The 22,688-nt window shown below is 42.4% G+C and overlaps 1 protein-coding gene across 1 annotated transcript in view; it reads left to right on the forward strand.

Moving 5' to 3' along the window:
* Positions 1–13,702, forward strand: part of ZNRF3 (zinc and ring finger 3) — a 35,118-nt gene extending 21,416 nt beyond the window's left edge. Inside the window, exons 2-8 of the mRNA XM_009330741.1 lie at positions 1,731–1,805; positions 5,275–5,406; positions 6,353–6,463; positions 7,693–7,860; positions 9,879–9,981; positions 10,773–12,518; positions 13,621–13,702. Coding sequence (XP_009329016.1) covers positions 1,731–1,805; positions 5,275–5,406; positions 6,353–6,463; positions 7,693–7,860; positions 9,879–9,981; positions 10,773–12,518; positions 13,621–13,664 — 2,379 coding nt within the window. The 3' untranslated portion in view covers positions 13,665–13,702. The remainder of the gene's footprint in view (positions 1–1,730; positions 1,806–5,274; positions 5,407–6,352; positions 6,464–7,692; positions 7,861–9,878; positions 9,982–10,772; positions 12,519–13,620) is intronic.
* The last annotated feature ends 8,986 nt before the right edge of the window (positions 13,703–22,688 follow it).

The raw sequence follows: 22,688 nt of genomic DNA on the forward strand, positions 1-22,688 counted from the left end.
AGGATCGGCGGGGGAGGGGCGGCGGGAGCCTGCCGCGGCGGGGGGGCTGGCGCGAGCTGCCGGCCGCAGTTGGCCGGGGTTAAACTGGCTCAGCAAGGCTGCAGGAGGGGGCGGGGGCGGACGGCTCGCCCCGCTTGCCGTTGTCTTCTCCAGCACCACTTTTGAAGTCAGTTGGTACTTCTCGTCTCTTAACGTCTGGTTTTGCAGTGCAGAGTGAGGAATGCAGGTGACATCTTGGTGGTGGAAACTTAACGACTTGCTGCGCTGTAGACTGCTCGTTCAGCGTGTTCACAATATTCAGGGCTTTTTTTTCTGAGCTGACCTGCAAAATCTCTTTAAAAATATCTTCGGAGATCAAGGTTGCTTGTTGACTGACCATCCTGAAAGAACAATCTAAGCGGCCTGAACAGTTCCACAAGCACTGCATGTCTGTAAAAGGTGCCTCCTAGGGAAACCTGGATGAGCTTTCACCTCGGGGCCGCTGCAGTGGAGAATGCCTAGTAGATTCCTTTTAACTTTTCCTCCCCGACAGCTATTGGTGATTAGCCAGGTGTGCTGACTTCAAAGGGGACAAATACCTACCTGCTGGGCTGAGAAAGGGACCCCATTTGGGAGTTGGTTTCCCTCATGCGCTGTCTGATGGGCTTGGTTAATTTAAAATAAAATAGAAACAGAGCAGACAGTGACCTGTAGGTGTTCAAACTAACACCTCTGTACTGGCCAACATTCTTCTTGGAAAACACTGAGTGATATTTCACGATTTATCACTTTCGTGTGTTTCTTTTATATCTCAATTTAAGTTCAGGTTCTGCTGGTCTCTATGAAGAGCCAGTGTCCTCTCGTTCGGTACTGTGATGGTGATAGCTGTCATTGCTTGGAGAAATAGTTACTTGCACTCTGCATCCAACAAAGGCAGTAACGGCTTTGAAAAGTTATTGGGACTGTTTGCTCTGTGGAGCCATTGAGCAACATTTGAACAGAACGTACAGAGGCACAGTGGCAGAAGCTGGTAAAAATACCCTGTCTTAGCCTCGGTGGTTAAAATACTGTTTTCTATATCCCAGAGGATTTTAATATGTTCTAATATTTCCTCTGTGCTGTTGGTAACTCCAGGTTTGGACCGCGTATTTGATGAAAAGCTGCGCACTTAAATAGGTCTGACCTTACCTGCGTAAGAAGTGTTGGATGCAACAGTTCTGACCTCTAATGGTCAGAAAGAGCAGTATTCTCTGAGGCACTTTTTGCAAGGATTGTGATACGCTAGAGTTTGTCATGACTGTGAGAATGACACTGAAAAGGTGTAAAGAACCTAGTCCACCTTTATTTTCTACACTAGTGAGCTTGTCTCTCCACCCCAAATCACAGGGAAGATTGTTTTTAATGGCACTTCCAAGTAACATGGAGAAAAAGAGCGTAATTTAATGTAAAAAAAATTCTTATATTTAAAGTCTTTAGAGAGTCTAAATCACATTTGAATTCCTTTCAAAGCTTGTTGAAGGGCAAGTTTGAGAAGGAAGGGGCAGAGAGATTGTAGAAGCTATAGTGAAGTTTAACTACATTCCATGCTGGTGCAGGAACTCCTGTGTTTGTAATCACTCTGTCATTTGTTTTAATTACACAGAAACACAAAATGTTAAGTTTGCTATCTGGAGATGAGGAGAGGGAATAATTTTTGAGGTAAGAAGTCATCTTTTGGGGTAGGACTGAGGATGCTGTCTTTCTTATTGCAGGCAAAACGAGCAGTACAGCGAGGAGCCACAGCGGTCATCTTTGATGTTTCTGAAAACCCAGATGCCATTGATCAGGTACGAAGAAGGGAGCCTAGTTTTATTACAGCCTCTGTGGGGTTCTTTTAGGGTTGCTGAGGCAAGACTTGAGAGAATACAGGTCTCGGAGCACACCCACCTTAAGACATGCGGCTACTGACCCTGGGTAACATGGTGCTGTGGTTTTTCTGCTCATCTTCTGGCAGGCAAGAAACAATGGAGGTGTTGAGAATGTGGTAGAAAGAGAAAAGTTTGGGGAGTTACATTTTTCTTCTAGCCTTTGCTAGAATCCAGAATCCAGGTCTGGGATTGAGGTTTTGAGAAAGGATGGAGGCAAATTTTTTGTGGCCCATTATCTAGTCAAGGAGTTTTTCTTTGCCCAGCTCTGAGTACAAAACACAGAGTGTTTGGCCCTACCCAGCTTGTGTTTGATAGTATTGTTGAGCAGCTGCTGTTTCTGAGGTTGAAAAATGGCTTTCAAACCTGGTTCTAAACAAGATTCTTACAAAACTTAGAAACATTTCTTTCTTGTTCGCAGCTGATGATTTCTGGCCTATATATTTTGTGGACAAGCAGGGGTTTTCTTTTTTGGGGGGTCTCGGTACAACTTCTATCTTTTCATTTGAAGTGGGTGAGGTAATAGCTCTGTGAAATGCTTTGACAAGATCCTTCCAGCCAATTCCAAGTTATTTGAGTAGAGAGAAAAAACATGACAAGCACAAAAATAGTCTGTATTTGGTTTAGTTTTGTTTTGTCTTGAAACAAAACTGCCGTTTCTGCTACAGCAGAAACAAGTGAAGCTGAATGTTTTTACGTGCAGCCTGAATTTCTTGGGGAAAAGAGAGACCATCAATGTTTACATTTAAAAAGCTGGCTTTAATTCTGAAATGAGCATCTGTTGGACAAAGGAATGCGGACCCTGTGCAATGGATGCTTTGAGAACTGTGCTCTGCATTGCATTAAGGCTATAGCCTTGATCTTGCAAACATTCTCAGGGATATTTTTTCCCCTTTTATGCACAGAAAAATTATCTGCACAAAGATGTAATCTGTCTTTTTCCAATTTTTTCTCAGTATTACAGCTTCCAGTTACTTTCAGCCACCCTGCTCTGAACTTGTGAAGCTGAGTTACTGCCTCTTGCTCTCTTCCCTCCACCAGCAACAGCTGTCCTTCCTTGATTCTTGATAATAAACTGGGTGCAACTGTCCCCAGTAGCTGGGAAACTAGTCTAGTGGATGATTGAATATTTTGGGTGTACCAATAGAATGGAAGGAGGTTAGCGGCTTAGTGCAGTAGCTGACAAAGTAGGCTCTGTTAAAGGACAGAGCAGCAGCCTGTGCAAACACTCACAAACAGGAGAGGAATGACTAGACCTAGCTTTCATACTCTAAGCATAAGAGTTACTCGATTGGCTCCCTTCTCATGCTGCTCTGGACACTTGTGTTTCATGCATTTTGATTCTCAGCCAAAATCTTCAGAACCCTTGACATCAGGGGATACTAATTAATTTGTCTTTAAAATAAATACCATTTTGGCACTCACAATGGAATTGTGGAAAACAATGACAGATGGATAACAACGGAGGAAAAACTGACATGAGTTAATCTGGAGTATCTCTGATTCAAATGGAAGTATCCTAAGACACTGAGGGGAGCTGTTGAGGAAGCTTTCTCAGGTATGCTTGTTACCAAGCAATAGAACAACTAAGGGAGAGTGCTTCGAAAGGGAGGAGTGGAGTATTATGAAAGGCAATCCTTCCTGCCAGTTAATGAACAGAAATAGGAAGCAGGCCTGACCAGGAGAAGAATTGTCCTCAGACAATTCGGTAGCAGATTTGCTACCAAATGAAAGGGCTTTACATAGAGATTTTGTGGGGTTTATTCCCATTGATCTGTCTTTTGCTGTAGACTAAGAATGAAACTTTTATTTTTGGAAATGCTCTGTGAAGTCTGATTTGTTTCTTAGTTTTACTTTTGCATAGTTTGAAGAGGAGTAACAGCACCCAGAGCATCATGTTTACCAAAAGTCTGGCAGTGTGCAAAAGCTACTGAGGAATCAGGTGAATTCTTTCTTAGACAAGAAAGCTTAAGAGAGAATATGTGTCTGGGAACATAGGGACAGTGATTGAATTTGGCCTTAGGCCAGCAAGCCTTGTAGACACATAGAATCCCTGGGCTGAATTCCAGTACTTCAGCTAGTTTTTAGCTCTTCAGAAGACATCTGTCTTAAAAATAGTTTGATCAGTGTTCTCAGAAGCCCAGTCAAATACTAGGAAGAATCTGTTTTAAAGTCTCAATGAAATCTGTCACCATCATCTGGACAGATGAAGTAGAGTACTTTGTAAGCAGGATGATAGACCAGTCAGTTGGTAATTTCTACATGTTTTAGCTAGAAACAACAGGTAGATTCAACAACGTAGATATGGTCTCTCTTCTATACGCTACTCTTGTTCAATTTGCTCACACTCTTGTCATCTCATTCCTTTCCCCTGTACCATTTCCATCTGCTTGTCAGTGTCTTGCTTATTTTGTATCAACCAGCCTCTATACTAGGATTTTTCTTGTGGGTCAGGATAAGCTATATGAATTTATCACATTGGTGCCATTTTGTAACAGAACAATTCTCTTGTCTTGTTATTCCCCTCTGTGGTATATAGTTTAGCAGACTGTTTTTCTGGATTTGTTGGCTAGAGAAGTGATGCAGTCTCCACACTTGAAGGTTTTCAACATCTGACGGGATAAAGCCCTGACCAGCCTGGTCTGATGTCATAGTTGACCCTGCCTTGACCAGGAGGTTGGACTTGTGGGGTGCCTTCCCACCCACATTATTTTCTGAATCTATGATTTGGCCTTTCAAAAAACTTAGCTGGACCTGGAAGGAAGTTTAAGGGTAAATTAAGCTATCTACCCATATTCTTTAGTCTTCGAGGCCCCCATCCTGCAATCAATAGCTCTAGTGGTTGCTAGAACCCAAATAACTGTTTGAATGAGTTTGCCGAGTTAAACAGCAGAAATTACAGACTTTAATAAATTGGCTAGGTACAAAGAGCCTGAAAGACAGGACTCTGACATGAGATTATTCAGAAAGCCAAAGAAATTTGTTTGTGAATAATATAACTACAAAGTTGAAATAACAAAAGGTTCAGAAAATGTAGCAAGGCCAGGTTTTTTTGAATGTTCAGAATTTTATTCTTCATTATGAGGTTTAACTTATTGCAGTATTAATATAGGCACTGGCACATAATGTGGTTAAGTTAAAGCTGCTGTTCAGAAATAATGTTTGCTTATCCTTAATCTTAGTTTTGGTCAGTAAAAAAAAGGCAGCTTAAGTCAAAAGTTTAACTGAGGTTTAACTCTGTGAATACTTAAGTGAAGGTCTATGCTAGAAGAGAACAATTGGTGCTTTAATCAATTCCACATTCATATTCCTTTACTTTTCTCTCCGTTGCCCAAAAGAGAGGTAGTTTTCCTGAAATGTGCCTTTTGAGCAGGTTATTTTTTTGTTCTAGCTGAACCAGGGCTCAGAGGACCCCCTGAAGAGACCAGTGGTGTATGTGAAGGGTGCTGATGCTGTCAAGCTAATGAACATAGTTAACAAGCAGAAAGTGGCACGAGCAAGGATTCAGCATCGCCCCCCACGGGTGAGACTTTAAGAAACTTTATCTAGGTATTACACTGCTGTTACTTCATGCAGTGCTTGCTAACTGCACTGAGTGTGAAGATGTTTTGATGCTCCCCATGAGTATTAATACATGTGAAATTCTGTTCACCTAAATAAATTGAGCAACTGCACTGTGGACAAGCAGCTACACTTGATGTAAGTATAGAATCCACAATGTGGCATCTGCTGTCTTTCATAAGGATTCTTTTGAACATATAAATGGCTAAAAATTTTATATAATAGAAGTTTTCCTTTTACTTAATTAAATAACTTCATTATTGCACAGTCCTGGTAGGTCAGATTTGTAAGGTAGTCTGCCCAGTGTTAACTAATAATTCTGTGTGATATTTTAAACATGAGTTAATTATTTGATACCTGATATTTGTAATTGTAATATGAAATAGTTTTCTAGAGGTTTTTTTGAACACTCTCTGCATGTAGTTCACAGAAGAAGAACAAAGCTAGAGGTCATCCATGTCCCAGTTACCACTTTGGTTTTGTTGTATTTTTGTGGAATTCTTCTTTTAAGAAATGTATTTGAGAAGTGGGCCATTCACTGAAAATTCAAATACTGATTTTCACTCTCTTAAGTATACAAGCAAACCAATAAATTATGAAAATTTGTGTTAGTGTGATTTACCCAGTTAAAAAAACTGGGGTTTGTGCGATCGGTTGAAGGACACTGTAAATCTGACATCTCGTGACTGGCATTCTGTGTATTTAATTCACTTGCAGTGACATCCGAAACCCAGGTTTTGTCTCATAGAATGCTAGTTAATGAACAGAACAGTGTGTACTTTGACTTTTGCCGTTGTGACTGTGTACATTTGACAATGACCACTAAGAAAGTAGAGAAGAGAAAGGAACAACAGATTTGAGTATGATCTAAAGAAAGGAAAAATAATATTTTTGTTTTAATTTTTAAGCAACCCACCGAGTACTTTGATATGGGAATTTTCCTGGCCTTCTTTGTGGTTGTGTCTCTTGTTTGCCTCATTCTTCTTGTCAAGATCAAACTGAAACAGCGACGTAGTCAGGTAAGAGCAGTAATGGGATATTCACTGGATGCTGAAAGTTAGCTTCTCTTACTTTGTCCTAGAACTTGCTCACTACTTTTGGAAATGCCGGACACTGACTTAGAATAGCCATCTTTGTGGAAAGGGTTTTATCCATGGAGGTAGACCTTTGGAAAAATTTGGGCATGTCTTTAAAGGAGATCTACGTTGACCTGTGTGTTCATTCAGTTAAATCCTGAAATGAAAAGAGCATGGAAGCAGTCCATTTAGCCATTGGGAAGGAAGAACATTTGTGGTTGTTCAGAGGTTGATTATCAGTAGCACTGGTGTACTTCTAAAGAAGTCCAAGCTCTTGTTGCTGTATTGTGGAGAGAATTTCAGGATTGAAAATAAATTGCAACTCTTTTCAATAGAATAACATCTATTGATTCTTAATGGGAGAGGTTTGCAAGGTAAGAAGTTTTGTTAGGAGAAATTCTAGGTGAGATACTTCGAGTTTGTCCTGTCAAACATGAAAGGGAAAGCAAACGGAAGCTAATGGACTCTGAAGTTTGTATTTGTAAACTGTCCAGTATATACATGTAAAAGGAATGCAAAGAACTGTAGATGCTTAGGGCTCCTGCTTTGGACATATTGAGTAGGAATCCAAAGATGTTACGGGCCAACAGCAGTGTTAAAAAACAGTGTTAAAAAGGGGGATGATAAACTCTACAGTAATACGAAAACAACCCACTGCCTTCCTAAACTTCTACTATTGGTTAAATTCAGGGGGAGGGAGAAATGATACAGCTAATTCAGTAACGTTTCATTCTAATCCCTCTCTCAAGTATTGCGTCTGGTACTGTGGTGGTAACAGCATAATGGGGCATTACAGTCAATATTGACAGTTGAAAAAAAGTTCCTGACCAAGTCTTACATGTTGCCTTGAATAGTTGCAGCCTATTAATTGGGCAGTTGCAGTGTATCCCAATTGTCAGCACCTTCACCCTGTTTCAATTCAAAGTAGCTTCTCATTTTCACTACTGCATGTGGCATACATTCTTTTCATGAGGCTTCTGATCTAAATTCTAATTAGCCTTCTCTCTGCTTAATTTATGAAATTGTACATTAGCCTGGGCCTGACGTGATTTGATAAGATACATTAATTTGATACGGTGGCGTTTCTCTGCTACTATCCTATAGTCCCTTATGCAGCAGCATTGCCTTTTTTTTTCTTTTTTCTTTTTTTTTTTTTCTTTCTTCTGTTGTAGAATTCCATGAACAGGCTTGCAGTGCAAGCACTGGAAAAAATGGAGACCAGGAAGTTTAAGTCCAAAAGTAAGGGACACCGGGAAGGTAGCTGTGGAGCACTGGACACACTCAGTAGCAGCTCCACCTCTGACTGTGCCATCTGCTTGGAGAAGTACATTGATGGGGAGGTAAAGGATAAATGGTTTCTTCACCATGGGCTGAGAATGTAGCTGGTTTATTTTAGCACTGTGGTACGCGGCTGGCTGTTGGGTACATTGTGTACTGAGGTTATGCCGCTTGCCAGACTGATTGCATTGAGTAGCCAACTCGGCCTCAACTGCATTCTGCGGCTCCCAAAGAAATCTCAAGGGCTTTTCCCCATACGACAAAGTGAGAGGTGAGGGATCTCATTCTGCAAGTTGCTACCTCCATCAAGTTGCTTTTCTGAGGAAGAACTCTTAAAGAAGTCAGGGTTACCTCAGCATTTAGTTCTCTGGGTATTTTTAACAAATTGTGTGCTAAGTTGATGATGCGTGCAAGCTCTGTCGGAGGGATACATTTCGTGTTTTGCTTCTCAGCCTTTGATGGCACCTTGTCTTTAAAATGTCAGGTACACAGCACTGGTGGGAAACCAGAGGAGGAGAAGGAGAAGATGCCAAAAGGTTCAGGAGCCGTTTTTTGACTCCACAGTTACCATCACTGCATTGATGGCAGTGCTTGCCTTCTGTGACACACCCAGAGGAAACAATGAAAGGATGAAATAGAAAATAGGCTCCTTAGAATACAGGCAGTCAATAATCACAGCTTTAAACTTCCATGTAAAAAATTATTTGAGGACATTTTATTTTGAAATTATTCATAAAAGATTCATCATTTTTAAGGCAATAGAAAATACCAGCTGCAGTATTTGAATGCTACAAGCTACAAACAGAAAGTTAATGAAGTTAGCTGATGGGAAATTATTCAGAGTAGCAAGGATGAAGGCAGACAAGAACTTCAGAAGGGCTGTACAAAACTGACTGGACAGGAAATTCATGCATGAACTTCAGCATGAAGTGATATACATAGGGACGAGCTTCACATGTATTAGCAAAGGGTTGTGAGGTGAGCATTACTGTTCCGGGAGCAAGATCTTGAAGCTGTTTTAGATACCTTTGTGAAAGTAGATTGGTGCTTTGTGGCAGTCAAAAAGGCAAATCAGATATTAGAAATGAGAAGGGGGAGCCTAGAGAACTGAACAGAAAACATAATTACACCACTGTGTAAGTTCAGTCATGCTCTCATATTGAGTACTGTGTGCACTTCTGATCTTATTTCACAAAAGATATGTTGGAAATGAAGGTGCTTCAAAAAAGAGCAGTCACAAAGTGATCAAAGACTTGGAATGGTTTCTGTACAAAAAAAATGACTGGGTGGGCTAGGACGGTTTAGTCCTAGATTACTTGGGGGCAGAGGGAGTACAAAATCGTGAATGGAGAGCATGAACAGGAATCAGACATTCATTTTTTTCCAATACAAGATTGGGTATTTAATGAAACTGCTGGGACCCAATCTGAATCAAAATGTGGTGTTTCTCCACCAGCAGGTAGTAGCCCTGTGGAACTTGCCAAAGCATGCTACAAATTCAGAACCTGAGCTCATGGGGAGACTTCAGCAGTACTTGAAAGAAAGATCTGTTGCAGGTTTCTGAACTGGTAGATCCAGCAGGCTCAGGACATCCTGTAAACTGATAATAGCTGAAGGATGAGAGTGCTGGGCAAGGGAAAAAGTATCATATACGCTGTGCTGTTTTTGCTTTTCCCTGAGTGTTTTCCACCGCTAGTAGTTGTAGGCAAGATGCATCATTAAATGGACTCTATTGATTTATTTTTTTTAAAGTTCATTTAATATATTAAGGAAAACTTTAATGATGGGCTCCTTCAAGGTGTTAGGTCATAGGGACACACAGCAAAAAGTGCCCTAAAGAAATGTAGTATAACTGCATGGAGTTCTAACATGCCTGCAGACTATTCTTTTAGTGACAGCTGATCACTAGCTGTTGTGCTTTTGGCTGTGTTGGAACAGATGGCATTTTTTTCCTTCTTACCACTTCGAGACTAGGAATTGATCCATTTAGTAGCTAGGTTGAAAAAACTAGGAATAAGCTGTGAAAAATTCACTCCTTAGGAAGGAGCATTTTTTCATGTTCCTTCATCTGTTCCTGTAGGAACTGCGTGTCATTCCCTGCACTCACCGATTTCACAAGAAATGTGTGGATCCTTGGCTACTGCAGCATCATACCTGCCCTCACTGCCGCCATAACATCATAGGTAAGTGCTGCAGTATGGATGCTCTGTTGTGTCATCTATTTCGGACTTTAGAGCTTAGAAGATGAAACAGAAATTGTGCCTGTTTGTAAATCTCCATAGAGCCCATAGTCTTTATTGTAACGCAGCCCTAGAAATACCGTTAGGACTAAGTTCTTTGAAAATGACTGCGTGCCCTGGAATAACAGGTCACGTTTCTGGTTTTCCCTCGTTCCGGGTGCGATGCCCAGCAGAGGGCAGCGTTGGTCAGCTTCGGAATGCAAGGAGGACGAAGGGGTATGATAGATGGGTGTGCTTTCTTTTGGTAATTATAAAGAAAAGACAATGTATTGTTTTTTATTTTTCCGTGGCGGTGTAACTTGGAATGTGGTTTCCCTTACTTGTCCTCTCCCCCTTCCATTTCCTCTGTCTTGAAAAAGGTTGCTATTAATATGCATTTTTGTAAAATAATTGTGAAGACTCGAGCAATGACTGCCAGCCTTGCTCTTAACCTGCAAGACCAGGAATGCTGTGTAAGCAGAAGGTTTTGCATATATGAGAACAGTATCTGAAATCACTTCACTTCTTTTTAAGCAAATATAATTGGGCGTTTCAAAGGCTTCCAGGCAGATGCTCTTGACTTATTTGGTTTGTTTTGTTATTTTTCCTTCTGTGTAAAAAGTTGATGCTGCTTTTTTTAAAAACTGTTTTGTGTGTAATGTAACTAAATTCAGAAGAAAATATCCTTCTTTCTTGCATAAAGTATATTCCTTTTTATTCCTTCCTACTTCTCCACTCTTATTTCTCTCATTCAGAACAGAAGAAGGGAAATGCAGGTCCAGTCTGTCTGGAATCCATCAACCCAGCACGCAGCCGGCAGCAGAGGGTGATTCTGCCTGTCCATTACCCAGGCCGAGTGCACAGAGCAAACCAGATAACGGCGTATCCCACTCGGACAAGCATGGACCCTCACGGAAACCCTATCACAGTACTTACAGTTGAGCGACATGGTGAACAGAGCCTCTACCAAGCCCAGTCCCCAGCCTATATCCGAAGCTATCAACCTATTCATTTGGACCATGCTTTAAACACGCATCACTGCAGCCTGGAACATAGGGCTTACTCTCCAGCTCACAACTTCCGAAGACCCAAGTTTGGTGGACGCAACTTTTCCAAAGCAGCGTGCTTTTCCCAATATGAGACCATGTATCAGCACTACTACTTCCAAGGCCTTAGTTACCCTGAGCAAGATGGACAGCCTCCAGCTGGCATTTCCTCAAAGGGTCCTTCCCGTGCCTTTCAGCCTGGTAGCAGCATGCTTTTCCCTCCTGTGGTACATGTAGTGCCCTCATCCCGCTTGGAGAGTGGCAGTACCTCCAGCTTTAGCTGCTATCATGGTCATCGTTCAGTGTGCAGTGGATATTTGGCTGACTGCCCTGGGAGTGACAGCAGCAGCAGCAGTTCTGGTCAGTGCCACTGCTCCTCTAGTGATTCCATGGTTGACTGCACTGAGGTCAGCAACCAAGGGGTTTATGGGAGCTGCTCTACCTTTCGCAGCTCTTTGAGCAGTGACTATGACCCATATGTTTACCGCAGTAAGAGCCCTTGCCGAGTGGGTGAGGTTGGTGGTGCAAACAGGGGTGCAATTGTTCTCTTGGAGGGCCCCCACCAGGACGAGCTTCCAGCTCATGGTCACAGTCTGGTGGGTGCTGACTGCCGGCCTGTGCCAGTTTCTTCCTCAGGGGACCAACTGTCTAATTGCAGCATGGATATGAACTATAGCAGTAATTCCTCACTAGAGCACAGGGATCCAAATGGCACTACCTCAGAGGGAGGACATGAGGCCACTCCTGGTGCTGCCTTGGATGTTAAAAGGAACTGGAAGAATCCAGAGATAGCAGGGCCACTTCTGGAGCAAGCATGCGCATGCTGCTTTGAACTCCAGCACTCTGCCCTGGAGCCTAGCAATGGGACAGCTGACTGTAGTGCACTCTTCCTTAGCTCTCCGCTGTGGGGGACGTGTGGCCCAGGAATAGAACCACAGTCAGGGAACACCCCAGGCTTGTACAGTATTAACTCAGACCACTTGCATAGGACAGATGGGGTAAAATATGAGGGGTTGCCCTGCTGCTTCTATGAAGAGAAGCAGGTAGCCTGTAGTAGCAACAGTGGCAGTGGAGGTGGTGGCTGCTATACAGAAGACTATGCAGTGAATGTGCAGTACACGCTTCCTGATGACACCTTGCCAAGCTGCTGTAAGGGTGTATGTGATCTGGGTCAACGCATTCCCATAATTCCTGAAGACAGAGACTGTGAGCTGATCCTACCTACAGAGTGCCAAGGGACCCACACAGGAGGCTGTAGTTCCTGGGATGGAACACCTGAGCTAGATACTTACCTGCACTGCCAAGGTATAGGAGAGGTACAGGACGAGAGGGAGGTGTGCTATGAGGCAACATCATTCCTGCGGCAGAACTACTCTCAGGAGGAGGAAGCCAGAATGCTCTTTCCCAGTCCCAATCTGAACTCCCAGAAGCTGATGACAACCACAAAGGCCACAGGTAATACGTGTGCTTTTTCTGATTACTCGTTACCTTTCTGTCCTAGCATATGAAATGCTGCCAGCTTTCACCTGGTACCTGCAGCCCTAAAGGTTACTGCCATCCTTTGCATAAGAGCAGGTTATTGACGAATCCTTCGCCCGAAAGTGTTACTCTCTTGTTACCTGTGTTCATTTGGTCATAGCTAGAGGAATAGAAGGTGATCGTTTACTATCTACCCATATAAAAGCTTTCATACCCATCCTTTGTGGGGAGGGGAAAAAGTGACTGCTAGTACCAGGCCCCCATTAGAGCCCCCGCAGCCAGGGACACTGTGCCAGTCATGGTAGCTGTGGCGAGCCACCTAAGTAGGCAGGGCCAGAGTGCTGGGAGGGGACAGACAAGCTGAAGGTTAAAAAAAATGAGTGAAAGACTTGGAATTGCTATAGAAGAATATGTGGGAAAGTCTCTGCTGTGGACATACACAAGCAGAAAAAAGAACCACTCGCAGAATGAAGGGGGTATTCCTTACCTGCCTTGCCAGGGCTGTTTTTAAGGGTGTTCATAGAATCATAGGATACCCTAGGTTGGAAGGGACCTCAGGCCGTCATCTAGTCCAACCTCCTGCTCAAAGCAGGGCCAGCTCTGAGATCAGACCAAGTTACTCAGTTTGTCAGGTTAGCCAAGTTTATCCAGACAGGCCATGACAACCTCCAGGGACGCGGAGTGCACTCCCTTGTTCTCTGGGCCCTTGTTCCTGTGCTTGACTGCCAGCGTGGTGAAAAGATTTTCCTTATATCCAGTCTGAACGTCTCACGTTTCAACTTAAGCTCCTTACCTCTTGTCCAAAAGGCATCACTGTGAAGACCCTGGCTCCACTGTTGTGACAACCTCCGTGTAGGTATTGCAAAGCTGCTAGGGGAGTGCCCCCGAAGCCTTCTTTTCTGCAGGCTGAACAAGCGCCCATCCCTCAGCCTCTTCTCACAGGGCAAGTGCTCCAGCCCTCTGAGCATCTTGGCTCTCTGCTGAACTTGCTCCAGTCAGTCAATGTCTTGTTCTGGGGGCCCCAAACCTGGATGCAACATTCTAGATGCAATGTTCCTTAGTTTTCTTTATCCTTCAGGTGCTGGATCTCATCCCTTGGAGAGAAGCCAAATCGGTGACTAGACCTGTCCAGATGATCCCGGATGGAGAAGCGGAGCTTATCAGAGACTCCAAATTCTCATGGACTTAATTTTTTTTCAGCTTTGACAAACACACAAAAGTGGTAATGTGGAGAAGTCCCTCCCCCACTTCCTCTTCCTCTGTGTCCACATCAGCTTGATTGTCTCCTTTCTCCCTCTTGCCTGAAGCCTTCAGGCCTCCATTTGTGTGCAAAGCCCATGTGGGACATGGTGTGGAGCATTTCTGAGCTCTAGTGCCATTTCTATATTAATGACAAAGTGTTATTTATATTTTCTTTTTAGAAGTGACCGTGTCAGCTCTTGCTGAGAGGTAACACGGTGTGTTAAATAAGCCAGGCTATGTGTAGATGCTGTTATCTCCTACTTAAAGGAGTCCAGCCTTCGATAAGCTCAGGGCTACACCTGCCTTAGAAACCAGATAGCACCTTGAAATATAGTAGTCCAGAGGGATACAGCTGCTGAATGGACGCTCAGATACCGACTAATCCTAGTAGCAAATCCTAGTAGCCAGCAAGTTACATGAGCGATTTTGAGGGAGGTGAAGCATTGGACTGTCTCCTTTCTCCTCTCCCCTCCTCCCCCTTTCATGCTGCTCTGATGATTTGGCTAGGAAGGGTCTCCTGCCATCATGACTAGTTTTAACAGAGTGGGGGTAAGGAAACTGGTAGCTCAGAATGTTCTAATCCTCACTTCCTGCTAAACCATGGACCTCATTGTATCTTCTGACTGGTGAAGAATGCTGGGGACCCCCCCCTCAAACAGAGGCTAGAAGAAAGTGCTTAGAAAGGGCAATACCTTTGTAGGTAATGAACCTTGCCTTCCATAGGAAGTTTTTCAGGCACCTGTAGCCCCTGTTACGGCTGTGAGGAATGCAGGAAAACAGAGCTTGCAGGGTGCTTGCAGCTTGGCTGGCTCCTTTTGGAAACAGGTCAGAAGGTGTCTCGTTTCCTTATAGACTGCAAGCATGCCTAAGGGAAGCGGTGCTTGTCACCTTCTGTGCATGTGGGAAGGTGAGGGACTTGGTTTAATCATTGTTTTCTTCTTTGCTGTGGTTGATGTAGCTTCCATAGATCGATCTGTTTTAAACGTTTCTTGGGCCCAGCCAGTTGTGCTTCATTTTTGTCTTGTGTACAGAGTGCTCTCTGTACCCCATTAGCCTGGGCACATACTTTTGTTCTTGTTCTTGTACTAGTGGGGATGTTTGTTATCATGAGATAATATATGTCGTCACTTCTGATAGCAATTGTTTCCTGTGGAAACAGCGGCTTCTGAGTAAGAGGCTACCATAGCATGGTTTAAATTGCCTGTCATGCTGCATGTGCCTGAGGACACAGTGTCATCCTGTCTGGTGTATTTCCTAAAGGGAAACTAATTATTTAATGCCCACGGTGCCAGTCTTCTGAAAACATTTGTCCAAAGTTCAGTACACTTTGGAGATACTTAAAAGACATGAAAGAGAGATGTACGCTTCATGTTACATTTTCTGCCAAAGTAATGTCCGTGACAGCACTGGGCTAATTGTGAGAACCAGCAAAGTTAACTTGTTCGCTTTATAGTCCCAAATGAAATATTTTAAAAGAAGCAAACATCTAAGAAATAACAAATACATTCATCTGTTTACTTTTACTTTCTGTACTCAGTAAGTTAGGAAAAAATAATTCTTTTTAAAGGAATTCACATTAAATCTCACAGAATGAACAAACACCAAAATCCAGCTGTTCAGAGAATTAATATGAGGCAATATCTGGGTATAAGATTAAAAGAAAAATTCCAATAAACACGTTTTCTGTGTATAAAGCTTATTGAAAACTTACTCATTCTCTGAATGACTGAAGTAAGTGGTATGTGTTGGGAGAATAAACTCTACAGGTTTGGGGTTTTTGGTTGGTTGGTTTTTTTAAGTCTTACCGTTCTCCTTCCTCCACTCAAAAGAAATGCATTGTAGAAGCTGTGGTATACTGCCTTGGTTATTCTGCTTGGTGTTTTGTGAGGCACTGTCTAAGGCCACCTAAGATGCGTTGTACTCTGTGACATACGTTGTGGTAAAATGTGGTTGTAAAAAAGAAATTTGAATATTCTGGCTCATGGTGTTCCTGGATGTACTGGTCTCATTCACACGGTGTGGAAATGCCTGCCAGTACAACAGTCTCTGCAGGCCTTGCCACAGAGGTACCCTACGCTCGGTTTCTGTGTTTGGTTTTATATTCAACATTTAGTTAATTCCCTGCTACCTGTGTGTCCATACAGACTTGCAGGCTAGCTGGCCGCGATAGATGGGTTTTATAACAAAATGCCTTTCTACTACTTACATGAACAGTTGTCATTGTGTTTGGCTCATGAGGCACTATTTAAAATGTTTTTAATTAAAGTTATAGCACTTAAAATTGTTTTGTATAAAATTTGCTGTAAAGATTTGTAATATGGTCAAAGGGCTCTTTCTCCTTCATTACCATTTTTTAAAATGTTTTAAAAGCTAGAAAACATCTTGTATATATTCTGTATATGTATAGCAGCACATTTCATTTATGGAAATATGTTCTCAGAATATTTATTTACTAATATATTTATCTTAAGCCATGTCTTATGTTGAGAGTGTGTGACATTATTGTAATAATCATTGAAAATCACTAACATGAGGCCCTGTAAATACATGATAATTGCACACAAAGATTTTACAGTACTTGCCGACCAAAAATGATTTAAGAAAAGTTGTAGTTACCTGCAGTTTTGTAAGAAAGTGTACAAATGTCTGTATTAAAAAAAAAAAAGGCAAAACCACACAAAAATACAGTTTTATTGCATATACATGTGGAAGTTGTCCTTCTTGTTTTGGGGGAAAGGACATGGATAGCTGTGCTTCTCAAAGTATAGTCCTAGATATACTGAGATGAACTGTAATAAACAATATTTTTTCCTTTTTTTAAATAATAGATCAGTGGATATGTATACACACACACACACATACAGATCCTAACAAAAACGATCATGATAAAAAGTTCAGAAGTGTGTTTTTCTGGAGGCAACCCGTAACGTTCTTTCAGCAAGTGCCACAGCTGAATACCCACCAGAAATGAGCTGCTGGTGTGCGCGGTGGAAGTCCAGTACTTGGCAGTTTTAGCTGCCTTCCTAATACCGTCCCCAGGTAGTTTCGCCCAGTATCTGTGTTGCATGAGGGCTGCCTGTTGCTTCAGCATCCCTGGTCGCAGCTGGCTGATGTTGGTGTTGAGGAGGGGGGGAAGCTAGATATATTCATCGCGGGAAGACAAAGACTACGTAGGGAGGAAGGCGAGGAAGGTGTAGGGCGCAGAAGGAAAAGTGAAGGGTTAGGAAAATAGTGCACCGGAGTATGCTGTGGAAGAGGTGGGGTGAAGAGCTCTGCCAGGGGAAACGGGAGGAAATGCAGTGAAGCTGAGACTGCAGCGTGGCAGTCCGTAACTAGCAGGACAGCACTTGGGCATCTGCACAGTACTCAGGTTATTTGAGGGGTGACGGGGTGTCTTACAAGCCCCTGAATCCTTCAGGCACATGAGAAGTGACTAATCTGCTGGAAGGCATCCTCATTTATGTTTGGAACCCGCCTGTTCCTTGTAGCAGGGGAACTTAATCCTGGTTTAATTTCAGGTAGAAGTAATTTATTGTCCTGAAATAAAACTGTTTCGAGACCTGAGCCAGCATGATGCAAGCGGATGCAACTGGATAAATGGTAGCTTGAGTAGTCAAGCTAGATCCATCCATTAAGTCCTTACCCCGGACCATGAAATCACCCGTCCCGCTGAAGTGAAAATCAGTGCTGTGCTATTCTCTTTTTGTCGGCAGAGGGCATAACTTGACCAAATATATTTGTGCAGACATCAAAAGAGAGCGGCTTGGAGGTATGTGGGTAGCAACCTGCGTGTGTGTGTGTATGTATGTATTTACGTAATATATGTTTATATGTTATTGTGTAAACAGTTTGTCTCCGTACATTATTTATTTCCCATCCAGTGATACACACACAGACACAAAATAATCCTTTCCAGTCTTCTCCTCCAGTTTCTTCCTTCTCCCAAAGATTTTCACCTGGAAATCCCCTGGACTTTCCCCCCCTCTCATCCATGTTCAAGTGCACTGTAATTCAGTCACCTCAGAATTCTGCCGAGAAGTGAGCCTTACTCATTTCCAGCCCCCTGTTTCGTATGTGAAAACTCCATGTTTGGGATGACAGACTTGAGCTGAAGAGTATCGTTTTACATGGGACTCTTTCTAGCATGAGGATCAGTTACCGTCCTCATCTCCGGTGCTACGGGGAAGCCTGGTCTGTATGAGAAGACGGGCACAATAATGGAAGAGCAACAGGCAGAAGGGAGTTAAGCAGCACCAGCAGGTGCTTCCCAATCAAAGTACGTGCCCTTTTTTTGCTTGGTGAACAGAATCTTGGCAATTGCCAATGATTATAGATACGCATTTTATTTGCAAATCAGTTCATTAAACAATTGTTCTTAAAAACAGCATAAAGTTTTCCATGTGTTTGGCTGATACGCCTGTGTTGACGGGTCACATCTGAGTCTCCTTCCTCTTCCCTCCCTCCACCCCCCCAGTTTGCTATTGCTGACTAGTGTTTTGTTGTCTCATTTCTTGTTCTGAAGAAAACCGTGAGGTGATTGTGCTTTTAAGGACAGGACATACCTTTACCCTTGCTGTCCCACAAAATAATCGGTGAGCCCATACTCTCTCTCTTTGAGAACGACAGTTGTGGACTCTTGACTGAACTTGAACGTGGTGCTTAGTTTTGGGGGGGGGGGGTGTTATTCTGTCTCTTCTTTGTTGTGGCTTTTTTTTTAGTAACTAAATGTAAACATTTTCTATCAAAAATGAATATTTTGATATTTGGGAAGGAGAGGTTCTTTTCACTGTTGAGGTTCAATATTTAAGGAAGAAATTTGTGGCAAAATTAGAGTCCCGTGGGCACCATAAACCAGCATGGAACCTCCATATGGTAAAACAAGAAAAGCAGGAGCAGACTATTCTTAATGAGATTGTACATTATGGTAACACTTGGTGTTTCTGTAACACTATCTCATTTTTGCTGTAGCAATATTGGGTGCATCTGTCAAATCCTATGACAGCTGTTAGGTAACATTGGTTGTTACTTGTGTAGCGTGAAGAGAAAAGTGTCCTTAAAAGGATGGCCGTGCTCATACTGTGTGGAGCCAGCCTGGCCTAAGTCTTTGGCCAGGGAGAAGACAGCATACCTGAAACCAGATATTTTATCTTGCAATGGAAGCGCTGTGCTCCTGTGACTTAAACGCGTCATAGAAAAGCATCTCTTTCAGAATAAAGAGTACATTTCCCTCACGGGGAGTGAAACTGTTGCTTAGGGAACAACAAAAAAAAGGCAACAGTTCCCAGAACAAATAGAAGTGTAAGAGGAGTCTCCTAACCTGAATGGCAAGAAAGGAGAGCAGAGTACCCTCCCCTGTGACAGTAGTGTTTCTACAAGAAAATGAGAGTTTGAGCCCCGACACAAAAAGCTGGAGACAGTTTTGGTACCTGACACTGGCACTCAGACGTTTACATAAATGTAGCTGAAGACTTCTTTGAGAGAATGTAGCATTGCTTTGGTCAGAAGGAGGAATTCATGAAAGAAAAGATGAATCTCGCAAGAAAAGTGGAAACAGCATTACGGGTTGCTGCAATTTGTAGAGAAAACACTGAAAGAATTGTTACAGTTACTCCTAACAGTTTGAAAACATGTAAACTGAAAACTCCAATTTGCTGTTACCTCAGAAATGGCTTCTCGGAGCGATAACATATTTTCCGTATGTAATCATTCTCAGCATTTTCAGCTCAAACACTCTCTTCTAACCTCCCCAGCGGACAATCCTGCTGTAATCTGCTGGCGAACCGCAGCAGTTTCTGCCTCCTTCATTCAATGCTTGTCTACACTTTAGCGATACTAACTGAACTCCTGCAGAAATTCACTGTATTTATTTTTTTGTAATTATTACTTACAGCCATTTGCTGAATGCAGGATGACCACGTATAAACTCAGCACATATTTCAGTGGTGAGTCATTTCAAGTTTGATTTATTCTGTTTTCTTGTCTTATTTGGTTCCTGTGATAGCCTTTGGATTTACAGTAAGTTGTCTTTTGAGACTGAAATTCAGAATGCCAAATTTCATCCCAAAGCACAGGTGCTCAGTGAAGCTGGGGAAGTATGAGCTGCATGAAATGTGTGTGTGTCGGGGGTGTGTTGTTATAGAAAAAACGGTATGGTCTGAAGGCAATTCTATTTTTCGCTCTCAAGATTTCAAGGTAGCAGAATGATAAGGTTGTTCATAAATGTCTAGAAGAATATTCAGGTGAAACTATCACTGGACTACATTTCATTGGAAGGTTGTGAAATACTGCTGCGAGGTATTAAGAACTAGCTGGACAAGTATTTGTCAGGAGTTGTTTTTGTAGTTCACCCTTCCTTTAGGCGAAGCGGTGCACTAGAAAAATCTGTTGGCAGTGCTTCCCACTGCCTGAGAAGGCTTATTAAGCAGAAGATGAAACTGGAATAGCTAGTCATGCTCATTCAGTGGCAGCCAAGTGTCTGCTGACGTGTTTGGCCTGCAGTCATACCGGCTGCAGATTCAGTACAGTTTCCAGGGCTATCAGTAAAAATCTCCCATTTATACTATTGCCAGGGGAGCTTGGAATACAGAGACTGTAATTCTGCAATACCACTGGGTTGTCTGCATGAGCGATGTGATACACCTCCTCAACATTGTACTGGCTGTAGAAAATCTGGCAGAAACAAGCCCGAAAAAAGATGATGGTAATGCTTGATTGAAAAAGCAGATGACATGTTTGATGTTAAAATGGTCCTGAGAGTATAGGCACATGAATTTGCAGAATCTGATGAACAGCCTAATATAATTACAAGCTAGAAATGAGATTCAAAGCGGGAAAGCGTGTCTTAAAGCCATTGTTTCATCACCATCTATTCTGCCACAAAACTGCGTCTGAGTTACCCTCTTCTCAGTGTTCTTCTATCATATATACCAATGAATTATCTTTGATTTTTTTCTATGGTTACAGTGTATAGAAAATTTATTTTTCCCAGAGTGTAAACTAACATCTTTTCTTCCTATAAAATGTTAGCAAGATACAAGCATAATATGCTGTATTAAATAATGCATTTCCTATACATATATAAATATATATATTACTATGATAACATATCACACATTTTTAAATAACACAGTCTCTATTCCCCCCCAACATAACAATATTAAGACAAAAGTACATATAAAACCATTTAGTCAACAAACTAAACTAGTTTGAAACGAAGATTTTGAACTGGGGAGGCCACTTGTCCAGCTGGCCCCCTTCCACCCGAGGCCCGCGCACACCGTAGGCTGTTGTAACTGACGCTGTGTAAAGTAAGGAGGCAGTCTCACAAACTGCTACGGCGGCAGTGCCAGCCCAAGTACTTGCTGCCCCCGCTTCTGGGGCAGCCAACTGTCTTTTTCCTATGTCTTATCGTCCACTTAGGTGTGTTCGCTCACCTCTCTGTGCAACCACCCAACCATCAAGATCAGAGAACTCATCTCTGCTAAAAGTAACTCAGGGAAGAAAAAGCGATGGTAATTTTTAACCTGATCAGTTTATTGCACCACCACACAGCCGGTCATACCAACACAACAGAGTGAGGAGGGGGCCAGAGCAGGGGCTGGAATGCGTGTATACGAGGAGGCAGCTCCTCATGATGGTTTTGTTGTCAAAACAGTTGCTTTTGAAATTGTGGCCAATGTCACGTTTGCAGCCTGTCCAGCCTGTTGAGGGAACTGCTAGGCAGGAGGTCAGAAGGCCATTCAGATACAATTCCAAACAAATTCTTCTTCTGCAGTTATTTTCAAGTTGTTGAAGAAAATGCTGTGAACACTAACATCCTGAGGTGTCCCTGCCCTCCAGCTGTCAGCACTCAGCTGCTAGCGTCGTCGGGGCGTTTCTGTATGCTGAATCATGGGGGATTACAACAGTTGTGCATGTCAGACTTTTCTTCTTTCTCTCCCCAAACCCTTACAGCAAAGATCATAAAGTGCTATGTTAACGGATACCTTATACGTTGGCCATACACCACCATACCACTGAAGTGTTTGTACTAGGAGTGCGAGCGGCCATACCACACGTTGAAAAAATCCACAGCAGAGCCCTGCCTGCTCTTTATGGTCTCAGGCCTGTATAGTACGAAGTGCTATTTGAGGGACCCTGTCCACGCATTTCTATTTATTGCTCTCTTTCCTAGTATTAGAGGTACCTAGAATCAGACAATCGGAAAGATCTGGGGGGAACATAACAATTTCCTCTACACTTTTATCAGTGTGTTTACCTGTGCACTGTCCAATACCTTATGCTTAGTCATGTTCATTGTTGCCGTGGCAGTCATACAGCAGTTAATCTGCTGTAACTGCTGTTTTTATGGCTCTTTCGTAAAGAAATTGGATAAACATTTCCTAAGAAAGGCCCATGAAATACGATTTTATTATTTAAAAAATAGTTGAGGAGCTAAGGGACTGATGCAGAATCTCAGTTCTAAATTCTCTAGATTTTGCATAGATTAGTAGCATAAAAATGCTACTATTGCATTAGTAGCATCAGTCGTCTTTGTTGTTGTTTGTAATAGGCTTTCTCTAATTTTATAGTGAAATTAAATTCTTTACTGAAGAAGAGAAGCTTAACAGTTCTGTATTTTTTCCTTCTGCAGTAGGTAGAAATCAGTCATGGGGTGCTCCTGCTGTTTTTACAGTTTACCAGCATTAGCTAACTATTTTATGAACGTCCCTTTGACTGTATATGTTTAACTGCTGAAGAACATTTGATAAGGCAAGCAAACAAAGCTTCATCACAATGTGCTCACAGCTTAACTCTTAAGGATCTAGCTTTACACTCTCACTCTCTCCTCCTGGTTTTCCATTAGTGAACCATATTAAGCATGCTTAGGAAACAAACTAAATTTGTTTTGCTACAAATCTGTGA

Source organism: Pygoscelis adeliae, unplaced genomic scaffold, assembly GCF_000699105.1.
Source record: "Pygoscelis adeliae isolate BGI_AS28 unplaced genomic scaffold, ASM69910v1 Scaffold358, whole genome shotgun sequence".
NCBI classification, from domain to species: Eukaryota; Metazoa; Chordata; class Aves; order Sphenisciformes; family Spheniscidae; genus Pygoscelis; species Pygoscelis adeliae.